The sequence below is a fragment of the Tinamus guttatus genome, unplaced genomic scaffold, assembly GCF_059628265.1.
Source record: "Tinamus guttatus ecotype Peru unplaced genomic scaffold, ASM5962826v1 Tinamus_guttatus_pri_ptg000211l, whole genome shotgun sequence".
Classification (NCBI taxonomy): Eukaryota; Metazoa; Chordata; class Aves; order Tinamiformes; family Tinamidae; genus Tinamus; species Tinamus guttatus.
In genome coordinates this window covers 2,715,730-2,734,903 of record NW_028288745.1, presented here as the reverse complement: position 1 = coordinate 2,734,903, position 19,174 = coordinate 2,715,730, and the positions used below count along the sequence as shown (strand labels likewise).

General features: G+C 49.4%; 1 protein-coding gene across 2 annotated transcripts; it reads left to right on the top strand.

The window, feature by feature from the left end:
• The first annotated feature begins 5,966 nt into the window (after positions 1-5,966).
• On the top strand, positions 5,967-18,636 carry LHX9 (LIM homeobox 9). 2 transcript variants are annotated; one of them, XM_010224664.2, is made up of 5 exons: positions 5,967-6,528; positions 7,919-8,121; positions 8,725-9,080; positions 13,459-13,661; positions 14,815-15,123. In XM_010224664.2, exons 1-5 carry the CDS (start codon positions 6,355-6,357, stop codon positions 15,070-15,072), a joined length of 1,194 nt encoding a protein of 397 aa, XP_010222966.2. In that variant the 5' UTR covers positions 5,967-6,354; the 3' UTR covers positions 15,073-15,123. The 2 variants fall into 2 exon arrangements, with proteins under 2 accessions (XP_010222966.2, XP_010222968.2); XM_010224666.2 differs by lacking the exon at positions 14,815-15,123 and adding an exon at positions 18,087-18,636 and having other exon boundaries at positions 5,976-6,528.
• The last annotated feature ends 538 nt before the right edge of the window (positions 18,637-19,174 follow it).

Here is a 19,174-nt window from a genome sequence, read left to right as displayed (position 1 = left end):
TTAAACACCCTGGTTTTAGTGCCCGCTGCTTTGGAACACCCTGTAAATCATGCAGGAAAGCAGCACGATGGGTGCGTGGGAAGCTGGGCTGCTTGGGAGAATGAGGCCACGCTGTGAGCACTGCTGCCCATGGGGGAAGGCGGCTCTGCAGCCCCCTTACGCGTGGGGCTCGGCACAAGCCGCATTCACTGCTTGGTGCCAGCTCTGCTAGCGCGTGTGCACATGGAGGAGTGGAGTGGGGAAGCTCCTTCACCTCCACTTTATGAAGCGAAGCCCTTCTTTGCTTCCCCTTAAAGGTGCTACTATGTGTGTGTGCCCCACCACGTGTACGCCCTGCCCGCTGCGGTGCCGCTGCTGTCCCGCAGGCTGTGCTCCCAGGCAGGGGAGGCGCAGGCCTCTTTCCCTGCCTGCTTCCAAGCGCAGCAGCCTGTGCCCTTTACACTGGAATCTGTTGGCAGTTGCCTCGTATCCCGTTTCAGGCCTTTCTTAGCTTGGGCTGAACGAAATGTCTCAAAACGTCTTCCAAATAGATGCTCGTGCTGGCTGCCAGGGGCCGGCGTTGAGATCATCTGAGCGTCAGCGCAGCCTTCTGGTAATGAGAAACATCCAAGTGGACCCCGTCTGTGCGTAACATCCGTCAGGCGGGAGGGCAAGCGCTGCAGTTGGGAGCCCGAGTCCGTTCCCACCGTTTTAGCAACTGGGTCCAACTCTCGCCAAGCGAGTCAGGAGGTGGTGGCTCTGTTGAGCAGAATGAGCCCCGCGCAGGGCGCCGCGAGGAGGACGCGGCCCTGCCGTCCGCTCGTCGCCAGCTGTCCCGCGTGGCCCGGCGGCTCCCGGTGCCCAGAGCGCCGCGGACGCCGCCGTCTCCCGCAAACGTCCCCGCCGCGGGCACCGCCAACCGGCTGCGGCTGCTGTTAGCAACCCGCGAACGCGCCGGCGCAGGTGCCGCTCGCCGCGCCGGGGAGCCCGAGTAAACGGCCGAGCGCTCGAGGCACCTTCCCCGCAGGTGGCGGGTGGCTCCCAGCGCGGACACGGACGCCAGGCTCGGCTCATCCCCCGCCTCGGCCCGGGGCGCTTCACACTGCCCGGCGGCGGGGGGAGTGGAGGAAAACCTGGCTTAAAAAGTTACCGCTGCCCCTGCGCGGAGAGAGCCCAGGGCGCCCTGCCGCCGCCGCGGGGCTTACGCGCAGCGGGCGGAAAGAGCGGGGCCGCCCCCGCGGCGCGGAAAGGCCCCGCGCAGCCCCGCGCCTCTGTTTCCCTATTGTTGTGAGGCGGCGGATCAATTGTCACCCGCGCTGTCACCTAAGGAGCAATGATTCCGATCCGTCTTGGCATCTGATCTTATTCTAATGCGTTAAATTGGGTTCACTTTTGCAATTACGGCGGGTCTGACTGCGCGGGGTTGCATGACAACTCGCACTTTCATCGGGTTTGGCAAAGCGAGCTTGCTCCGTGCATCCGTAGATCAGATCACATCAGATCAGCGCCAAGTTTGCTGTTTAGCGGCTCCATTTGAGAGGCTTTTTCTGAAAGTGGGAAGGGCTGATACGGTCCACGGCTGGTTCAGTGCGATTTGAAGAATAAAATAAAATAAATTAATGTGTGGAGCCGGCAGGAGCGCGGGCTGTACTGCGCGGGCACGGGCGCAGTGACGCGCCGGGACGCGCGCAGCTCCGCGCAGGGTCCGCAGCCGCCTCCCGGCTCTCGCCTTTCTGCAATCTCCTAATATGCGCTTTGCTTTATTAGTTTTATTTACAACCGGCTCCCCATTAACACCTCACCTGATTACTGAGGAGCTGAGACAGCTAATCAAGGAAATCCAGCAGGCTAGCTAGTAGAGAGGTGGGATTTATTGTTTTGTTTCCATTCGTTCATTTTTATTATTTATTCGGTTTGTTCTGAAAAAATAGTTTGGCGCTCAAGCCGCAAACAAGGGGCAGGTATTAGCGGCGCTGGCGACACGTCGGGGGAAGAAATTCTCGTGGATTCTCCGTTTGGGGCCGCGTGTCGTGGGAGCCTGGCGGGGGGATCTCTCCTCCACGCAGCTTGTTTATTTTAATTAACATGGGGCTCCTCCGCTAGCAGCAAGGAACAACCTCCATCTACTGGCTAGAGCACTGCGTCTCCTCTCCACCCCAGCCCCATCCCGCATCCCATTAGGAGGGCGCAGTTTGGAGGAGCGTTGGGGTCCCAGGTAAGCGCCCCCCGCGCCCCGCGCTTCTCGGCGGGCCGCGTTTCGAGCAGCGCCGGGGGTCCCCAGGTGTATTCGCGGGCAGCACTGCGGGCATATGCGTCTTAACCCGGGAAAACAGCAACTCGGGAAGGCTGAGCCTTTCGGCTTGATAAAAGGGAGGCTATGTCCTTTCCTCCTGCCTTCCTTCCTTCCGTTCTTTCTTTCATTTCTCCCTCTCTCTCTCTCTCTCTTTTTTTTTTTTTAGTTATTATTTTATTTTGTGTTTAAGGGAATGGCCCCCTTCACCTGCCCACGAATCCAGGTTTTCCAAAACCGACAAAATATGAAAATTTCCAATGGTTTCATTGCAACCGGAGTGCGAATAAGCTTAGGGTTAATTGCGGACAAATAACGAGCACGGGTCGCGCTGGACCATAATCTTCCTCTCTCCTCTCCTCCCGCCGCCTGGTCACTTGTCCGCGCTCAGTGGCAGCGCTTGACTATGAAAATGGGTGTCTAGGATTGCCGTGAGAAGCACCTAGTTGTTTGTTATTTAAATACCCTCTCCTTAAGCAAATGAGTTCGTGGCTCAGTTTGCACGTTACCAGGTTGTGGGCAGGTAGAAGCACTTGGAGGTTTGGGGTTTATTTTCTAATTCGATAGCGATTCTGACTGAGGCGCCGCAGAGCTGCCCGGCTCGGCGGGGAGCTGGTGCGGCGTGTGCGGGGGATGCGGCGGCTCCCCGGGGCTGCAGAGAAATAACCCGAGACTCGTCTGTGGGCACGGGGCGCTCGGGAGCGGGAAGGGCGGTGTTGCCGCCACATGTTGGTTCTGACACTATCTGACACTAGATGCAATTGTAAACAATTTCGGAATCCTTCTCCCCCCCCCACCCTCTCCATTTCTTTCTTTTTCTTTTTTTCTTTTTTTTTCATTTTTTTCCCTCGGCGTAAGCGTCGCGAACAGCACTAGCTGCGTTCAATGCGACCCCAAGGCTTCAGTCCCATTGAGATTTCCCCTCCTCGTGTCTAAAGGCTCGCACCGAGCCGGGGTTCGTCGCTGGCAGCCCCAGACTCAGCCCTAGCCCGCAGAGCCGAAGCCGACGCAGCCCCCGCTTCGGCCACGCGCCTCCCGGGCAGCAGCATCGCGCTGGTCCTGGCACTGCTACGCGTTACATTTCTGGAAATGATTAAACCGGGAGTCTCTGGGAAAGGCCAGGGAGCTCCGCGGACCGGTGTGAAGTTTGAGCGCTGGCAGCGCCCTCGCCATCAACCCCAAATAAGCCTGATATGAGACAGACTAAAGCAAAACCATTTTGCCTAAAGAACTCCCTCTCCACCCCCCCTTCGCCCGAACACCCTCCCCTTTCTCCTAATTATTGTTGGTCAATTATTAATTTGCATGTAGAGCTTGTCCTAAATCCTCACAACTAAACGCGAGATCCGTTCACGCTATAACAGGCTTTAGAGGCAGCCCGTGGCCAAGGAGAAGAAGGGGGGCCCTGGAGCAGCGCGGCTCCGCACGCAGGAAACGCTGCCGTGTCCCCAGGGGAAGGGAAACCCTGGCAGCGCCCGGCGAGCTGCGACATTCGCGGAGTATTGCGCGCCAGAGAGGCTGCCTCGGCGGCAGGAGGCACAAGCGCTTTGCAGTGGGAAAGCGCGCTCAGAAGCCCAGGTGCTGGGGCAAATAAAAACTCACAGGAGACAGTATCCCAGATTCAGATTTTAGATGCCCCCCTATGTCCTTTGTGAGCTCTTCTCTTCCCCTCCCAGCAAACCAGCAAGCCCGTCGTGCTCTAACGGCAGCCTCTCGCTACCAGTGCGCCTTGGAGCGGCGGTACCGTTCGCAGCGCGCGAGGAGACCTGAGCAACGTTGAGATAGATTCACCTTGATGCACTACAGGCCTTTTGGAAATGGAGAAGTCACATTTGATGCCAGCGACAAACTTTTAGTGTCCCTTTAGGTAAGAAGAGGTTTGCCAACATCAGGATGCTAATCAGAGAGCGCCTAGGAGAGCGCCGGCCTCTCTGCGGCGGCGGCGCTCGCTAGGAGTGGATCCTTAACAGTAGCTGATGGAGCAGAAAGGACGGAGCTCTAATTAATTAAGTGTGCCCAAGTGGAGGAGCTCCAGCCACCGCCGCATTCCGCATGGAGTCCGCCCAGCTATTCCCGGCGGCGGGCGCCGCTGGAAGCTGCGACGGAGGCGGCCGCTCAGCTCGCGGCATCTCGCTGTTCCCGGCGTGTCGGGCCGGTGTTCGGCGCCTGCACCTGCAGCTCCGTGGCGGCGGGCGGGGGGCTGCGCCCGTCCCGGCGCCACGCGGGGACAGAGCTGCAAGTGCTGGCAGGGAGCGCCCGCCCCGCACGGCCGCCGTGGGGCAGGGGCTCCGCTGCCCCTCCGCAGCTCGTGGCGAGAGCGGGAGCCGCGCGGCCTCCGCGCCCGCCGCGGCCCGGCGGTGACGGGCGCCTGCGGGAGGCTCCTCCGCGCGTCTGCGGCGGGACGGCGACACGGGCAGAGCCCGAGCAGCTCCCGCCACCCGCGCTGCATCCCCCCGATTTCCTGGGGCCGCCCTGCGCTAACTGACTTGTTTTCTGCAAGGAAAGTCTGTCTCCCTCTTCTCCCCACACACATCTCCTTTTTTCTCTTTTCTTTTCTTTTCTTTTCTTTTCTTTTCTTTTCTTTTCTTTTCTTTTCTTTTCTTTTCTTTTCTTTTCTTTTCTTTTCTTTTCTCCTTTGTTTTATTCTCTTTTCTTTCCTTTTCTTTCCCCCGCCTCTTTTCAGACCCGCGGGAGACTGCGGCTTGTGGAGGGTTCTACCCGTTTAAAGGGAGATTCCTTCACCCCTTTTAGTCTCGCCGGTTTTATAGCTATTACTTTCTTATTAAAACACACACACAGAACACATTGATTTCCATCCAAAAGGGCTAATTACATTACTTACAGTAAATAGCAGCCCTGCTGTCCAGGGTCTAGTGTGCCAACAGAGAAAAAAAATCCCGGCTTATTTCACTTGATTGACTTCATCTTTGTGTGAAATTGTGTTTTATGAGCTGTATTCTGGCACTCGGAGGAATGTAGCAACATTCAATCTGCAAATAACATTAATTTCAGCTACTTAGGAGGAGAGAGAAGGGAGGAAGCTGGGAGCTTGGGTTACACGGGAGAGGTGGCTGGAGGAGCCCCCGAGGGTGTCTCCGGGATGCTCGGGGAGGAAGTGGGGGCCGGGGGCTCCTCTCGCTGGCCGCGCTCGGCTCTGGTGCGGAGCGTCCCCCGGGAGCGGGTCGGGCAGCGCCGCCGCCAGGAAGATCCTTCAGCGGGGACGGAGGTGTCAGGAAACAGCCGGCAGCTGTTCCCGGGAAAGGGAGAGCGGAGCGAGAAGCGCGGAAGCGGGGGGCGAGGGGCGGGGCGGCCGGGGAGCTGCGCGGGAGGAAGAAGCCCCCGCGCACGGTGCGCGCCGCGGCACCGGGGACCGGCCCGCTGCCCCCAGGGACCCCTGGCTGCCGCGGGGATGCGCAGGGAGGCGCGGGGACGCGCAGGGAGGCGCGGGGACCCGCGGAGAGGCGCGGCTCCCCGCGCAGGGCAGCTGGCTCCGCTGCCCCGGGTGGGGGGCGGCAAAGCCGGGCCAGCCCCAGCCCCCGGTGCAGGGTTTGTCACCGCTCGCCCATCACGAGGGGCTGAGGGGAGGATGACAGGTCTTTGTTGTCTGAATAAAAATCAGTGGCAGCTCAAGGGAGAGGACTCCTCCTACTAAATTATCAAAAATGGGCTGGCTCTAAGTCTCTTAACAAATTGGACAGAGCTCCGGAAAGCAGCAGTCCCAAATCCAACCTACAGGCACTGGGAACTTTAAAGGAACCAGGGACGGCTGAAAATAGCACTTCTTTTTTGCTTTCTTTGTATTCAAAACTATATCCTTTCCTGACCGATTTTGCTATCCCAGGTCCAAGTCTCTCCAGTCAGGAGCCCCAGCTCTCCAGAACAATAACAGATCCATTAGCTCGGCTTTATTATTTTATTTTTAATTAATTATTATTACATTTTCTTCCCCCCTTGTTTGTTTTCTGCACATCTTCAGGAAGCCCTTGGTGCTTGTGCAAAGAGAAGCTCCTATTGCAACCTCTCTCCCTGCGCCGTGCGCCTCGGTGTAAACATTTTGGATGATCTAAAGACTCTGGGGTCTGTATATGGAAATAGTGGGGTGCAAAGCAGAAGAAAATACTTGTCCTTTCCGTCCCCCAGCCATGCTTTTCCACGGGATCTCCGGAGGCCACATCCAAGGAATCATGGAGGAGATGGAGAGGAGATCCAAGACCGAGTCCCGCCTGGCCAAAGGGGGACAGATGAACGGCCGGGAAACGGTAAGAGAGAGGCCGACCCCCTTGGAAAGGGGATGGCTGCAAGTGCGGCCCGCAGCGGGACAGTGCGCAAGTCGGGGCGGGAAGAGGCCGCTCCGCGACCCTTCCCGCGGCCTCGGGACTAGGGCCGACTAGTCTCCTCACGCGCGGGTGCAAGAGCCGCTCCTGCGGCTGCTCGTCTGGGTAGGAGGAAACTTCCCCGAGCTTCAGCTGGGCCGGGGTTGCGGCGCAGAGCAGAGTAGCCGCTGCCCGGCCCAGAGCTGCGCTCCTGGCGCCTTCGAATCAAACCGCAAACAGCCGCTTCTTCCTTCTCCTGCCCATTTTTGGTCTCAAGTGGGGGGTTGATACAAAGAGGCTTTACCCTCTTGAGTGTTATGCCCGGCGAATATTTTGCTTCGCGGCAACCTCTCCTCTCCCTGCTCGCTTGCAAGGTCCGATGGCGGAGCGGGCGCGTTTCGTGCAGAGCGAGCGCTCCCCGCTCCAACTTGTAGGGCTTCCGCTGCGCCCGCAGCGAGTGCCTGGGAAGCGGCTCCCCGCTTACTGCGAGGAAGAGCCTGCCCGCGCCCGGCATCAACCCTTGCTGTGTTACCATCTGCAGAGCGCATTTAACGCGCCCTTTCGCTCGCTGCAGGAACGGGCGAGGAACACAACTTCTGACTGGGAAACAAACACGACTTTGGAACGGAGAGATGCTGGCGGGTTTTGCAGTTTCTCCACGAGCGGGCTGCCCGCCCGAGCAAGCCGTCGCCGCTTTTGTCCGCGCTCCCCCTCCGGCCCCTTTGTCCCGGCGCCGCTCCCATTGACGGCGGCTCCGAGAGCAGCCGCTGCTTTGGGCTGGATTCGGTCTGTGCCACCGACCCGGCCCAGGCCCCGGCAGCGGGGCCCAGCGGAGTCTCTGCTCCTTACACAGCCCACCCGCCTCCCTTCTCCTGCCTCTGCTTTAAGTTACTTTTTGTTTTGTTTTGCTTTGTTTTGTTTGTTTTCCTGGGGATGTGGTTTTGTCTGCTTAAAACGCGGGTCAAAATTTACCAGGATATCGATGCAAGCGTGAACCTCCGCTACAAACTTCTGCCGCAGCAAAACGATGTTTTCCCACTCGTAAAATGCCACTCTCGTGGAACACCACCGATTAAAATGTGAAAGAAACGGGGAAGACGCAGACTTTAACTTGGGGAACTCGGGAAAGAGCCGCGTCTCCTTTCCTTAGTGAGGCCTAATCTTTTGTCTGTGCGCATTGAAATTACATTAGATCGTTAGGAGAGGTTTAATGGCATAAACACGAAAGCTGAATCCTGGTAGATACTTGTCCAGCGGGAACGGCTTCAAGGCTGCCCAGCCCGGGGCCCCCGCGGGGCCCCCCCGCCTGCCTCACGGCCGCGTCGTTGTTTTGCAGAACATGCCCCCCCTGAGTCCCGAGAAGCCCGCCCTGTGCGCTGGTTGTGGAGGGAAGATCTCGGACAGATATTACCTGCTGGCTGTGGACAAACAGTGGCACCTCAGGTGTCTTAAGTGCTGTGAATGTAAACTGGCCTTGGAGTCAGAGCTCACCTGCTTTGCCAAGGACGGCAGTATTTACTGCAAGGAGGATTACTACAGGTACAGAGACCGGCCCCGTGGCTCCCAAGGCACTTCCCCTATCCACGCATTACGAACCCAAACGATCTTCTCCACGTGGGGTTCTAAAGGTGGCTCCGAGGCTCCCTAATGTTACAAACGGGTCCCGTTTGGAAGACCCACGCGTAAAAAACGCTGAGCGAGCCGCCAACAGACACCCCGATTAGCCTGTTTGTGCAACCAAACGGGTCTCCTGCTGCTCTCGTAGCCTTCCATAATCCGCGGCGAGAGCCCCCTCTCTGCGCGGCTCCCCTTCCCCGCGGAGCCCGCGCGGGGATACGCTTCCCCGCCTCACCCGCACCCCGCCGAGCCTGGAAGCGAGTGCGCCCACAGATTTGCCCGCGCCTCTCCGTTCTGCGTGGGGCACTCGCCCCGCGGGAGCTTCCGCGGGACAAAAGTCCCAAGCGGATAAACGAGCTCTGGGTGGAAATGGAGGCGGCTGCTGTGGAGTCGCGACCGCCCCTCGGCGGTGCCAGCCCGAGCCGGGGCGCCGGGGCCCGCGCGGGCGGGCGGGCGGGCGGGCAGCACCGGGGCAGGCTCATCCTTTGCCTTGCCAGCTGATGCCCACGCTTGTGTTTCCTTCAGAAGGTTCTCCGTGCAGAGATGTGCCCGCTGCCACCTTGGGATCTCAGCCTCTGAAATGGTCATGAGAGCCAGGGAGTCGGTTTATCACCTGAGCTGCTTCACCTGCACCACGTGTAACAAGACTCTGACCACGGGCGACCACTTCGGCATGAAAGACAACCTGGTTTACTGCAGAGCGCACTTCGAGTCGCTTTTGCAAGGAGAATATCCGCCCCAGCTGAGCTACACGGAGCTGGCTGCCAAGAGCGGCGGGCTGGCCCTGCCCTACTTCAACGGCACGGGCACGGTGCAGAAGGGCAGGCCCCGCAAGCGAAAGAGCCCGGCCCTGGGAGTGGACATCGTCACCTACAGCTCAGGTGGGGCCCCGGCCGCAGCGCGAAGGGAAGCGCGCGTCGCGGGGGAGCCACGGGGAGCCCTCCTCGGGCGCTGCCGTCGCCTGTTAGTGTCACACATCCCGACTCGGCCACTTCCCAGAGTAAAGATCATCCTCCTCCACCCCCTTAAAAAAAATGAGAGAAAGAAAAGAAAGCATAGCTCTCTATAGGAATCCCAGAGATACTCTTATGGTTAGTTGTATGTTATTACCAATGCTTCACCATTTAGACCTAAACGGGTCAGCAGAAAAAAAAATCTCGAGGGAAAATCACTGTGACTCCTAAAGAGCCAGTGGAATATGCAAGTGAGTCAACAAAGATATCCAATTCACAGTAATGAATTATTCAAACAAAATAATAATCCCGTCTTAAATAATCACAGTGAATCAAAAAGTCAACGAATAAATATCTTTGCCTGTAATGGAACCCTAGCAAACGAAAATATCAGGAAAGGTTTCTGTTCTTTTAGCAGCAGGAAACGGGGTGAGTGATGTCCCGTATTAAAATTCTTCTCTGCCTCTACTCACCCAAGTTCCCTAACTGTGTCCACGCACACAATGTTACGGGCTGGCGGCAGGGCCGTTGCAATGGGGTTGCATTAGACTAAGGACGAGAAGCGGCGCGGTTAAACCCGAGCGAAAAAGCTACCGGTTTAAAAAATAGGCTTGGGCGAAAGCGGAGCGGGGGCTGCGCTGGGGCCGAGCCCCCCCCGCTCGCCGCCCGCACCGGTGCGGCCCCGGGCTGCCTCCTGCCCTCCCTCCCTCCTCACCGCCACCGAGATTCGTAAGCACCAACCCCCCAAACCTCCCCCCGGCCCCTCCTTTGGGGCCGTTTGTGCAGCGGGCTTTAGTGGGAACTGGGGAGCTCTGCGAGGCTGTTTCATCTCCTCTGATGCGTAGACCTCGGAGCCGGGGTAATCACTGCGCTAATTGTTCTGTGTTAATTGAAGATGACATTGGAATCCCTGGCTACGGAGCGGTTCCCAATCAGCCCTGAAAGCTGCTGAAGAAAAGGGAACCAGTAGCGGGCCAGTGCATTCAGTCCCAGACTCGTGCAGTTCCTGTATGCTTTGCTTCTCGCTGCGCGATGTTGCTAGTTCGCACACACGCGCCCAAACAGCCGCGCTCCGAGACGGAAATGTCTATTTACAGAGGCAATTCACCGGTAGAATTAGGATCAGAAATTCAGAGACAGATTAAAAGTTGTAGATATGATAAATCTCATTAAGCTTCATGACAGGACTCCAGCGATACAGTATTTTTGAACACCGCCGTAGTTTTCGTAAGGTAGTCCGGAAAGTGCCCCCCTGGTAACACTGGGGGGCTCTGAGATGTTGCACTGGCTTCAGAGCAGACTAAAAAGCTCTGCCCGTATAAAATGCAGCTTCTCTCAACGAGCTCACAGGTTACTCCGGGGAAAGAGGGGGAAAGAAAAGTTGCTCTACTCTGCTGCTTTCGGCTCAGCCTAGAGAGCCGGGGCATTTGATCATTTAGAGCCCTGTTTATATATTTCTTTATTTAAAGCATTATCTAGCAGTGTGCAGCCTTGATACACGGTCCCGGGAAAATGCAGTTTACGGCCAAACTGGGCACCCACTGTAAACGATGCCAGCCCACTGACCAACCGTGCTGCGGGTCCAGGGAAGGAAAAGCAATCGGGACAGCTAGGAAAGACCTTGCAATAGATGTAAGTGCTTCCCAGGCAGAAAAACAAGTCCAACAAAGTCACCTCCCCGAACCTCCGCAGATTGGGTGGCTTCTCTTCCCCAAGCACCCTGCGGAACGACCACGGACGAGCCCTCTCTTGGGCGGCGGGAGCGCGCGGAGCCGCGGCGCGCAGCCCCTTCAAGGAGCGCGGACTTGCGAGCTCACAGCCTGCCCCAACCACGCACAAACCCCGCTGTATCCTCAGGGTCTGCTTCGTATTTTGTTTCAGGGGAGCAGAGCGCGGGGTCAGTCTGGAAAACGAGGTTTTGTTGCCGGCGCTGCAACCAGATTTCTATGTTGTGTTTTGCTCGGGAGCTTAATTTCTGCTTCGCAACTCCTCCGTTGTAAAATGGAAAGACAACAATAAATAACTCGAAGTGCTATGAAGTAAAAAAACATTCATACGCTTGAATAGGCTGGAATTAATGTGAAAAAAAAATGGAAGAAACTATTCAAAAGTGCTTAAAACATTCAAAGCCTTCTCTATATTACCTCTTATATCATAAAATCAATATGTATTTTGAGGGAAACTGTGTTGACTTACAGCCCACAGGATATAGAAATGAGATGGTGAAGAAGATTTCCCTAGGAAAATATTTTACCCAGATGCTACTCAAAGAACTGTTTATTTCATTATACATATGTATGTGCAAAACTATGAAGAGTTCACTTGAAGACCTCTTGGCAAGGAAAGCCAAACAGTTCTGGCTCTTTCCAAAACAAAATAAAACAAGCAACCCCCCTAATCCTGTTGCACAGAAATGAGCCCTTATCTCGTGCTCGATGTTTAGGTTCCCCAGGCAATAGCGTGGATTTTTGCACAGCTATATGGTAAAAGTACCTAGTGCTGTTCATAACGCTGTTTGCCCATGTAAAACATATTGGTCTAATCGTGATGAAATAGGGTTGTCTGAAGATGTTTTGGGCCCCGTTGCCACTTTCTCTGGAAAATATAAGCCAAAATAAAGCAAGTAGCAGGCAAAGCAGCAGCTCGGAGAAGCGAAGCCCGCAGCAGGCGCGAGCGGTCAGCGCCGCTGCCGCGGAGCTGCGCGGAAGGCAGAGCAGCCCGAGCGCGCGGCCGGCTCGCGCGTGTCCGCGCCGAGCTCGACCCGCCCCGCGCGGGGTTCGCGCACCGCTCTGCCCGCGCGGGCTGCTGCGCGCCACTTATAAATACAGCCCAAACCTGCTCCGAAATTGATTTCCAGGCAACTTCCAGCTTCTGGGATTTTCAGAGGTGCCAACTTACTTTGCCTGAATGTACAGATATAGCTCTTCGCAAGCCGAGGAGCAAACAATATAATTAAATATTCACTTGATTTACTGTCAAACTCCTACCAGCCTGTGTTCCTGTTGACTTCTCTTAAAATTCAAAAGAGAAAATACCTTTAAGAAGTTTTTCTGTTTTCTCTCATACTTCAAGTGCTTTTGTCTCCGCTTTTAGCACCGTCAGCACCAGTGTCTTGCAGTATCTCAGGATTATGTCCTGCCTCTCTGTCTCCCTTTTTGTTGTTGCTGTTTTTGGTGAGAAATGCGGATCAGCCTAGTAAATAAATCCACTAACTATTAAAAAGCACTTCAAAAATTTAAATGAACAGCTAATGAAAATTGGGCTAGTTTGCATACCATCTGAAACATTTTAAATTAACTGTTCTTTAATTACTCCTCCCTGTTATGACATCATCAAATTTCCCTTGTGTGACTGAACCATCATTATAGGATGTGATCCTGAAGTAACTTGATTGCTTTTAAAGCCAAAGAGAAAATACAGATGACATTCTCAGATCTGGCTAATACTGTTATTCCTGTCCCCAGTATGAAGTAATGATGCTCTAGTCCCCGGGAAGCTGTAGCTCCAGGGTCCCATTCACACCCATGGAGATGCAATCCGAAACAAGTCCATCTTTCACAGATTCTCTGAAGATGCTCAGTTGGGGAAACTCTTTTAAAGTTTCTTAATCACCATTGGATTTCTTACGAAACATCGTAAGAGTTTACTCGGATTGAGATTGCAGGTACTGAATTGAGACACCCTTGATGCAGCTGCTTTCTAAAGATGTTATACAGAGGAAGATCTTTGAGCAGTTTATTTAAAATCCCAGGCAGAGTCTAAACACATTTATTTTATCAATAAAAAGCATCTAAATTTTATGTTTTCCTTGTCAGCTGTCAAAACAAACTTTCCTGCTGTACATCTTTTTCTATAGGTGCTTGTGATTTGGGGAAAAACCTGAGTACATTTAAAACGCTGGTTTGACCTTTATTCTTCTTTCAACCTACAAGTGTTTCAATGAGTGAGATTTCAAAATCTGAATGAAATTTCAAATGACTCCTTGAATGCTCAAAGCAAAACCATCACCACAGGGAGAAGACTTGTTTGAAAATAAATGCCAAAGGAGGGATAGGTTTCTAAGCCTGTGCTGAGTAGGTATGGGCCCGGGGACATAGCATGCTTTAAGAACAGGGACAGGTCATCTTCTGGATCTTTTTTGTCTCATTTAATTATCACATCTATACTTATTCTTGCACCATCTTAGCCATTGCCCGCTTGCTTCCTTCCTTCCAAACAGTATGTGAGGGAGGACTTTTGCCTTGATTTGTTTGTCCTGCGTGCTGCACTGTCACTAACTCCTCCCTGTGCTTTGTTGATTGCTCAGGTTGTAATGAGAATGAGGCAGATCACCTGGACAGAGATCAGCAGCCTTATCCCCCATCCCAGAAGACCAAGCGCATGCGCACCTCCTTCAAACACCACCAGCTTCGTACCATGAAGTCCTACTTTGCTATCAACCACAATCCAGATGCCAAGGACCTCAAGCAGCTTGCCCAGAAAACGGGCCTGACCAAGCGAGTTTTGCAGGTAAGAAGCCACCATCACAGGCTTGTCAGAGCTTCCCCCCACCCCGTCAGTCAACAGTACTGTGTAAAAACAGTGAAATATAGCGATGAACTTTTGCTAGCTGTGTCCCTAGTGGGTGTGCAGAGGGACATGGTGCTACATGTTGTAATGCCAAATTTCAGGAATGCTTTATCACCCAAAGGCAGCCAAATGCTAAAACATGGTTTGTAATTAGTCACATCATTGACAGGATGAAGCCATCTCCAGAGGCCACTGACCCAGTAGATCTCACGATGCACCCTGGGGTCTGTACTCTCCCTGTGGTGATCTCTCTGCTCCATTTGGTACACATGGGTGCAGCCTTTTGATTCCCATGAGGTCGTTAATGCAGCCCCTCAATAAGCAGACCCCCAAATATAGAGTTTTGGCTGTTTTGATCATCCAGAACCAGCCTCCTCCCTTTCTCAATGCCTGCTAGACAGTTATCATCATGGGCTTCCACAGTAAAATGTCCCTTCCCAGGGAAAGACAGCCCAGGAAATAATGTTTTAAAAGTCCCTGTGTGTGTGTACTAGTTCATTTATGTTAAGGTGAGGTATGTGTGAAAGAAGGGCAATGATCAAGGTAGAAGGGAAAAACTATCAGCCTCAATTGCTTAATGTGTTACATGCCACCCAAACTGTTTTCACTGAGCCTTATCAAACAGAAAGACTAGGTGACCCATATCAACAATTATATAATAGGGATGGTATAATTACTGCAGTGTTTTCAACTGATCAAGACAAAATTTCAGCCTCAGCAAAAATCTGCTCATTCACTCTTTGCCCTGGTACCATTTACCAGGGTTCTTGAGCTAGAAAACCCAAACCTATCCAACTCCCTTGGCCATCAGATTTCCTTGTATGAGTGAGTGAGCAGATTTCCGTCTAGTTTGCTCTACGAGGTCTGCACATTGGGCTGCAAAGTTCCAGTGAGCACCCATAGTGGTGGCCCTGTGTACTGGGGCCTTTTTATGACAGAGGCAGGATAAACAGCAGCAAATGAAGCCGCAGAGTGACCTAGGTGATTTGCCAAACAAAAGCAAACATCAAAAAATACGTAGGAGCAAGAACAAAGACAAAAAAAACAACGATGACAAACATCGGTAAAGCAATCAATTGGGATTGGTTTGCAGGTTTGGTTTCAAAACGCGAGAGCCAAATTCAGAAGGAACCTTTTGCGGCAGGAGAATGGGGGTGTCGATAAAGCTGACGGCCCGTCGCTTCCGGCAGCGCCCTCAGCAGACAGCGGCGCTCTCACTCCACCCGGCACTGCGACCACTTTAACAGACCTGACCAATCCCACTATCACTGTAGTGACATCAGTGACCTCTAACTTGGACAGCCACGAACCCGGAAGCCCCTCACAAACTACCTTAACGAACCTTTTCTAACTTTTTTTTTTTGATTATTCTTACTCTTCTTTATTATTATTATTATTATTATTATTATTTTCAAGCCTTTTTTTTTAACAAACAAACCCACAAAATATTTGGGAAAATAAACAGCTTGATGTGTAGCATCTGCAGCCACTTGGCAAATGAGTTTGAAGTAATATGTCACTATAATAAATGGACATTTATTGTTGAAAACTGTACTCACATTTTTTTTTAATTCATCAGATAACTGAAGAGAAGGTTATGAATCATTCTAATAAGTGCCTCTTAAAATTGTATGTTACTTATTTCCAGAATCTTGAAAAAAAAAAAAAAAGGAATAAAAGGAATTCTACCACAGAAAGACAGAAATCTCTTTTCTCGCTCTGACAACCAGATAAAAATGACTTAAATGAAAACCAAAAGAATGTTGCTTCAGGGCCGTATGCTCACGATATTTAAGCACTCTAACTCTAAGAACTTTCTAACTCTAACTCTATAACACATCTTAAAGTTTCTTTTTTTAAAAAAAGAAACACTAATTGAATTGCATAAATAATTAAAATAGACTAGTGGACTGAAAATGCCACTGCCTTTTTTTTTTTAATTAATAATGTATTCGTAGTCCTAACCTGACCCTTCTTGTGCCCTGGGAATTGCCACTGGGCTAGATAAATGCTTCTTGGCCTGTTGCTCTCCCAGCTGGAATGTCCTTGGACACCACTGAAAACTGTGCCCGGAGAGGGGTCCCGTGGGAGAGGCACGTGGGCAAGGACTGCAGGATCAGGCTGCTGCCCTGAGAATTTTCCTCTTGCACGTTAAGGAGGCAAGATGGGCAAAACACCTCCCCAAATGAAATAAATCTTAGAAGGGTATTACGAAAGCAATGATAACAGAAAAAAACCTCTAGTGGGGAGTCTAATCGATTTAAAATCTTCCATAGAAAGGGCTTTGCATTTTTCTCTGCCAAACAACATTGATTTGAATTAAAAACCAAGCCAAACAAAAATCAACAGAGTTCACTGAACAGCCCTGATCCTGAACCATTAAAACAAAAAGGAAGCTGGCCAACTACATTAGTGAGCACTAAATGATTTCTAAGGACATACACTCATGCGGATTTTTAAAATGAGTTTTTGGTGAATTGTACTTTTTTCAGGGAAGATGGAAATAAGCAAAATATGATTTATTAAGATGTTTAAGGAAAATAATTTTAGTACAATTTATTTGTTACTACTTCATTTTACTTAGATGCTTTTTGAGATTGTATCAGATGCTTCATTTAACACATGATTTAAAAAAATTAATTCATTACTATTTCTACTATATACATTAGCCTTTTAAACTTTGTATAAAAGAGAAAAGTGCTAGTAAAAATTCTTGCAAAATTGCAAATTGGCGGTGGTTAATTTCAAAGCAGATAAACTCAGAAGCCTTGTGGATGCTGATCTGAATACATTTCTTAGTTTACAGTAATGACCTTTCTTTTTTAATTTTATTTAAGCTAAAAGTCTGAATGGTCTGGGCAGTGGTGAATGTTCATTTGTATCCTTTTAATGTAGTTAAACATCAATTAGATTGTGAAGAGTCTCAGAAACAAAAACAAACAAAAACCAGTCAAGATCTATGTCTTGCTTTTAGTGGATTGTTAAGAATAACTTTGCACATTTACCCCACTTTTTAGACACCATCAAATCTCTTCTTTGGTGGTCAAAGTGGCTATTTAATATATTTTAAAGGTGTCCTTTCTGGCTGTATAAATGTGTGGTTACATATTGACAGTTCACTGCCCACATTAAAGTGCATTATTGTAATTTTTGCTCAGGGTTTTTAGAAAATTAGCACAGAAAAGTAGCTTATTTTTTAAAAAAAAAAAGATGATGGGAGAGATGTTAACACTGTAATAGAAGAAAGGTGTGTTTGCCATTATATATTTAGCAAGTATGGTTATCATCTTCTATGGATATTAAATCTTGACTTTTCCTATTTCTATTACCTTATGGGCATTTACCACTAACCAGACCAAACAACCTTGGTAAGGCTGAGATCTTTATTAATACACTTCTACAGGTAAAAATATTGAAACTTATAAATTTTGTTCTTTGACAGAACAATATATGGTACTAGAGATCTACTTTATTAAGTAGACTAATTAAAACTCAGTTCTACTATGTGCCTTATGATATACCTTGGGAGTAAGTTTGTGAAAAATCAGGATATATGTGTTGTTTGTTAAATTAACTGTTTTAAGCCCTTTTGACACCTCACTAGTTTTGTACTGTTTTACCTCTTATTTCTGAAACTCTTTTTATGGTGTATCCTGTTAGAGGGGACAAACATGTCATAGAAAGCAGTTGTGCACTCTTTCAGATATAGTTGATAAATTCAATAATCTTATATATTGAGCTTCGTGTTTATAGTACAGTAAGTGGTCTAGCAAAATTGTCCATGTTTCTTTGTTTATTGATAAATGCATTGTATAGAAAATATTTCCCCTAAATATTTATGGACCAAACAATTGTGATATATCCTATTAAATTTGTGTGAATAAACCATTTTGAATCTAAGGAGTTTTATTTCCCATCAGTTTTTTTATTATTATTATTTTTAATTTAAAGTCTCCATGTACCAGTGTGTCTCTTTGCTTTTACGGTATCTGTGAACAATTGGTACTATACACAGGAACACAGCCTTATAAATATTTTAGAATATGATTTCCTCTTAGGTTTTCAGTTTCTTCATATTAAATGTATATGCTACTGCTGATGCAATTTAAATGTTAGCCTTTTTAACCCCTTTTTTAAACATGCAAAATAATGCCCCACTGATTTGATACTGAAACCCTGTTTTAGACTTCTAAAACTCCCAGAAAACTAGGAGCTAAAGTAATTGCATGACAAATATAACCTAAATAATATGATGAAATGAATCAGGATTTAATGCTAGGTATATTTAACACAAAATAGAATTGCAGACCCCTAAAAGCCAGGTTGCTCTGTAGTTTAATAAATTGTCACTATGATTTCTTTCAGGGAGAACAAATCATGGGGCATTACAGCCAAACATCCCGACGTTTGAAAATTCCCTAAAGTATTAAAAGAAGGGGAAAGTTTGATCGGAAATCCACTGCAGTGAAGACAAAGACAATATTAGGTTATGATAATCATACATTTTAAAAAAATCTATTGAGCCAAAAAATAAAAATAAAAGACTTGATGTCATTTCCTGAATGTTAACAGAACATATGTTATTTTATGGTGTCTAATTAACAGAACCGAAGGCTTCAACAAATTGTATGATATTAAAAACAAATTTAGATAAACTATGTATAAAACCAGAGCAACCTGGCAGCAATCTACCCAGTCCATATTCGAAGAAAAGTTTTCTTTAAAAAAAAAAATCACATTTGTCAAGCACAAGTATTTGTAAAATAAAATCCAAGTGCATCCATTCCACTTGCTTGCTAATGTGTATTAGTCTTATCTGTTAAATGGATTTTTGTAAATTAAACAAGAACTTTTCACTCATTCAAGATCATAGGAATCAAAACCCAGTAATTTTAGTACTATTGTTTCTGACTTCTTTTTTTTTTCAAAAATGAGACAAATCTGCATGCACTTTTCCATCTGTCACACATAGTGTACATTTCTGTATGATGAATTTCTCTTTGATGTTTCTTGTATAATAGCTTTCATTAATAAACATTTTATTTGATGCAAACATAGTTAATTTTATGTAAACACACAGCTAATTGCTACAATTAATTTAGGCTTACCTTTGAAAAGCAGTAAGCGCAGTTCCAATACTTTACATATAGCAAATCAAAAGGAGGAGGTAGCCATACAGCTGCACTCCGTAAAACTATTTCTCATGGTATCTACTTCTTAATTTTTTAACTTGTTGTATAAAACTGTTATGTTTAAAAAAATCCATAATCACCAACAATAAAACAACTCCTAAATTCTTCATCAAAATAAGGAATCATAAGTAGTATGATACATGAAATCAAAAAAAGACTTTTAGAGTACTAGGATATAATTTGTAGATCCTCGAGCTGTTTACATAGTCACTATGCAATGAACGAGCATGTCACAAAAAGTCAGTCCTACGATTCCCAGTG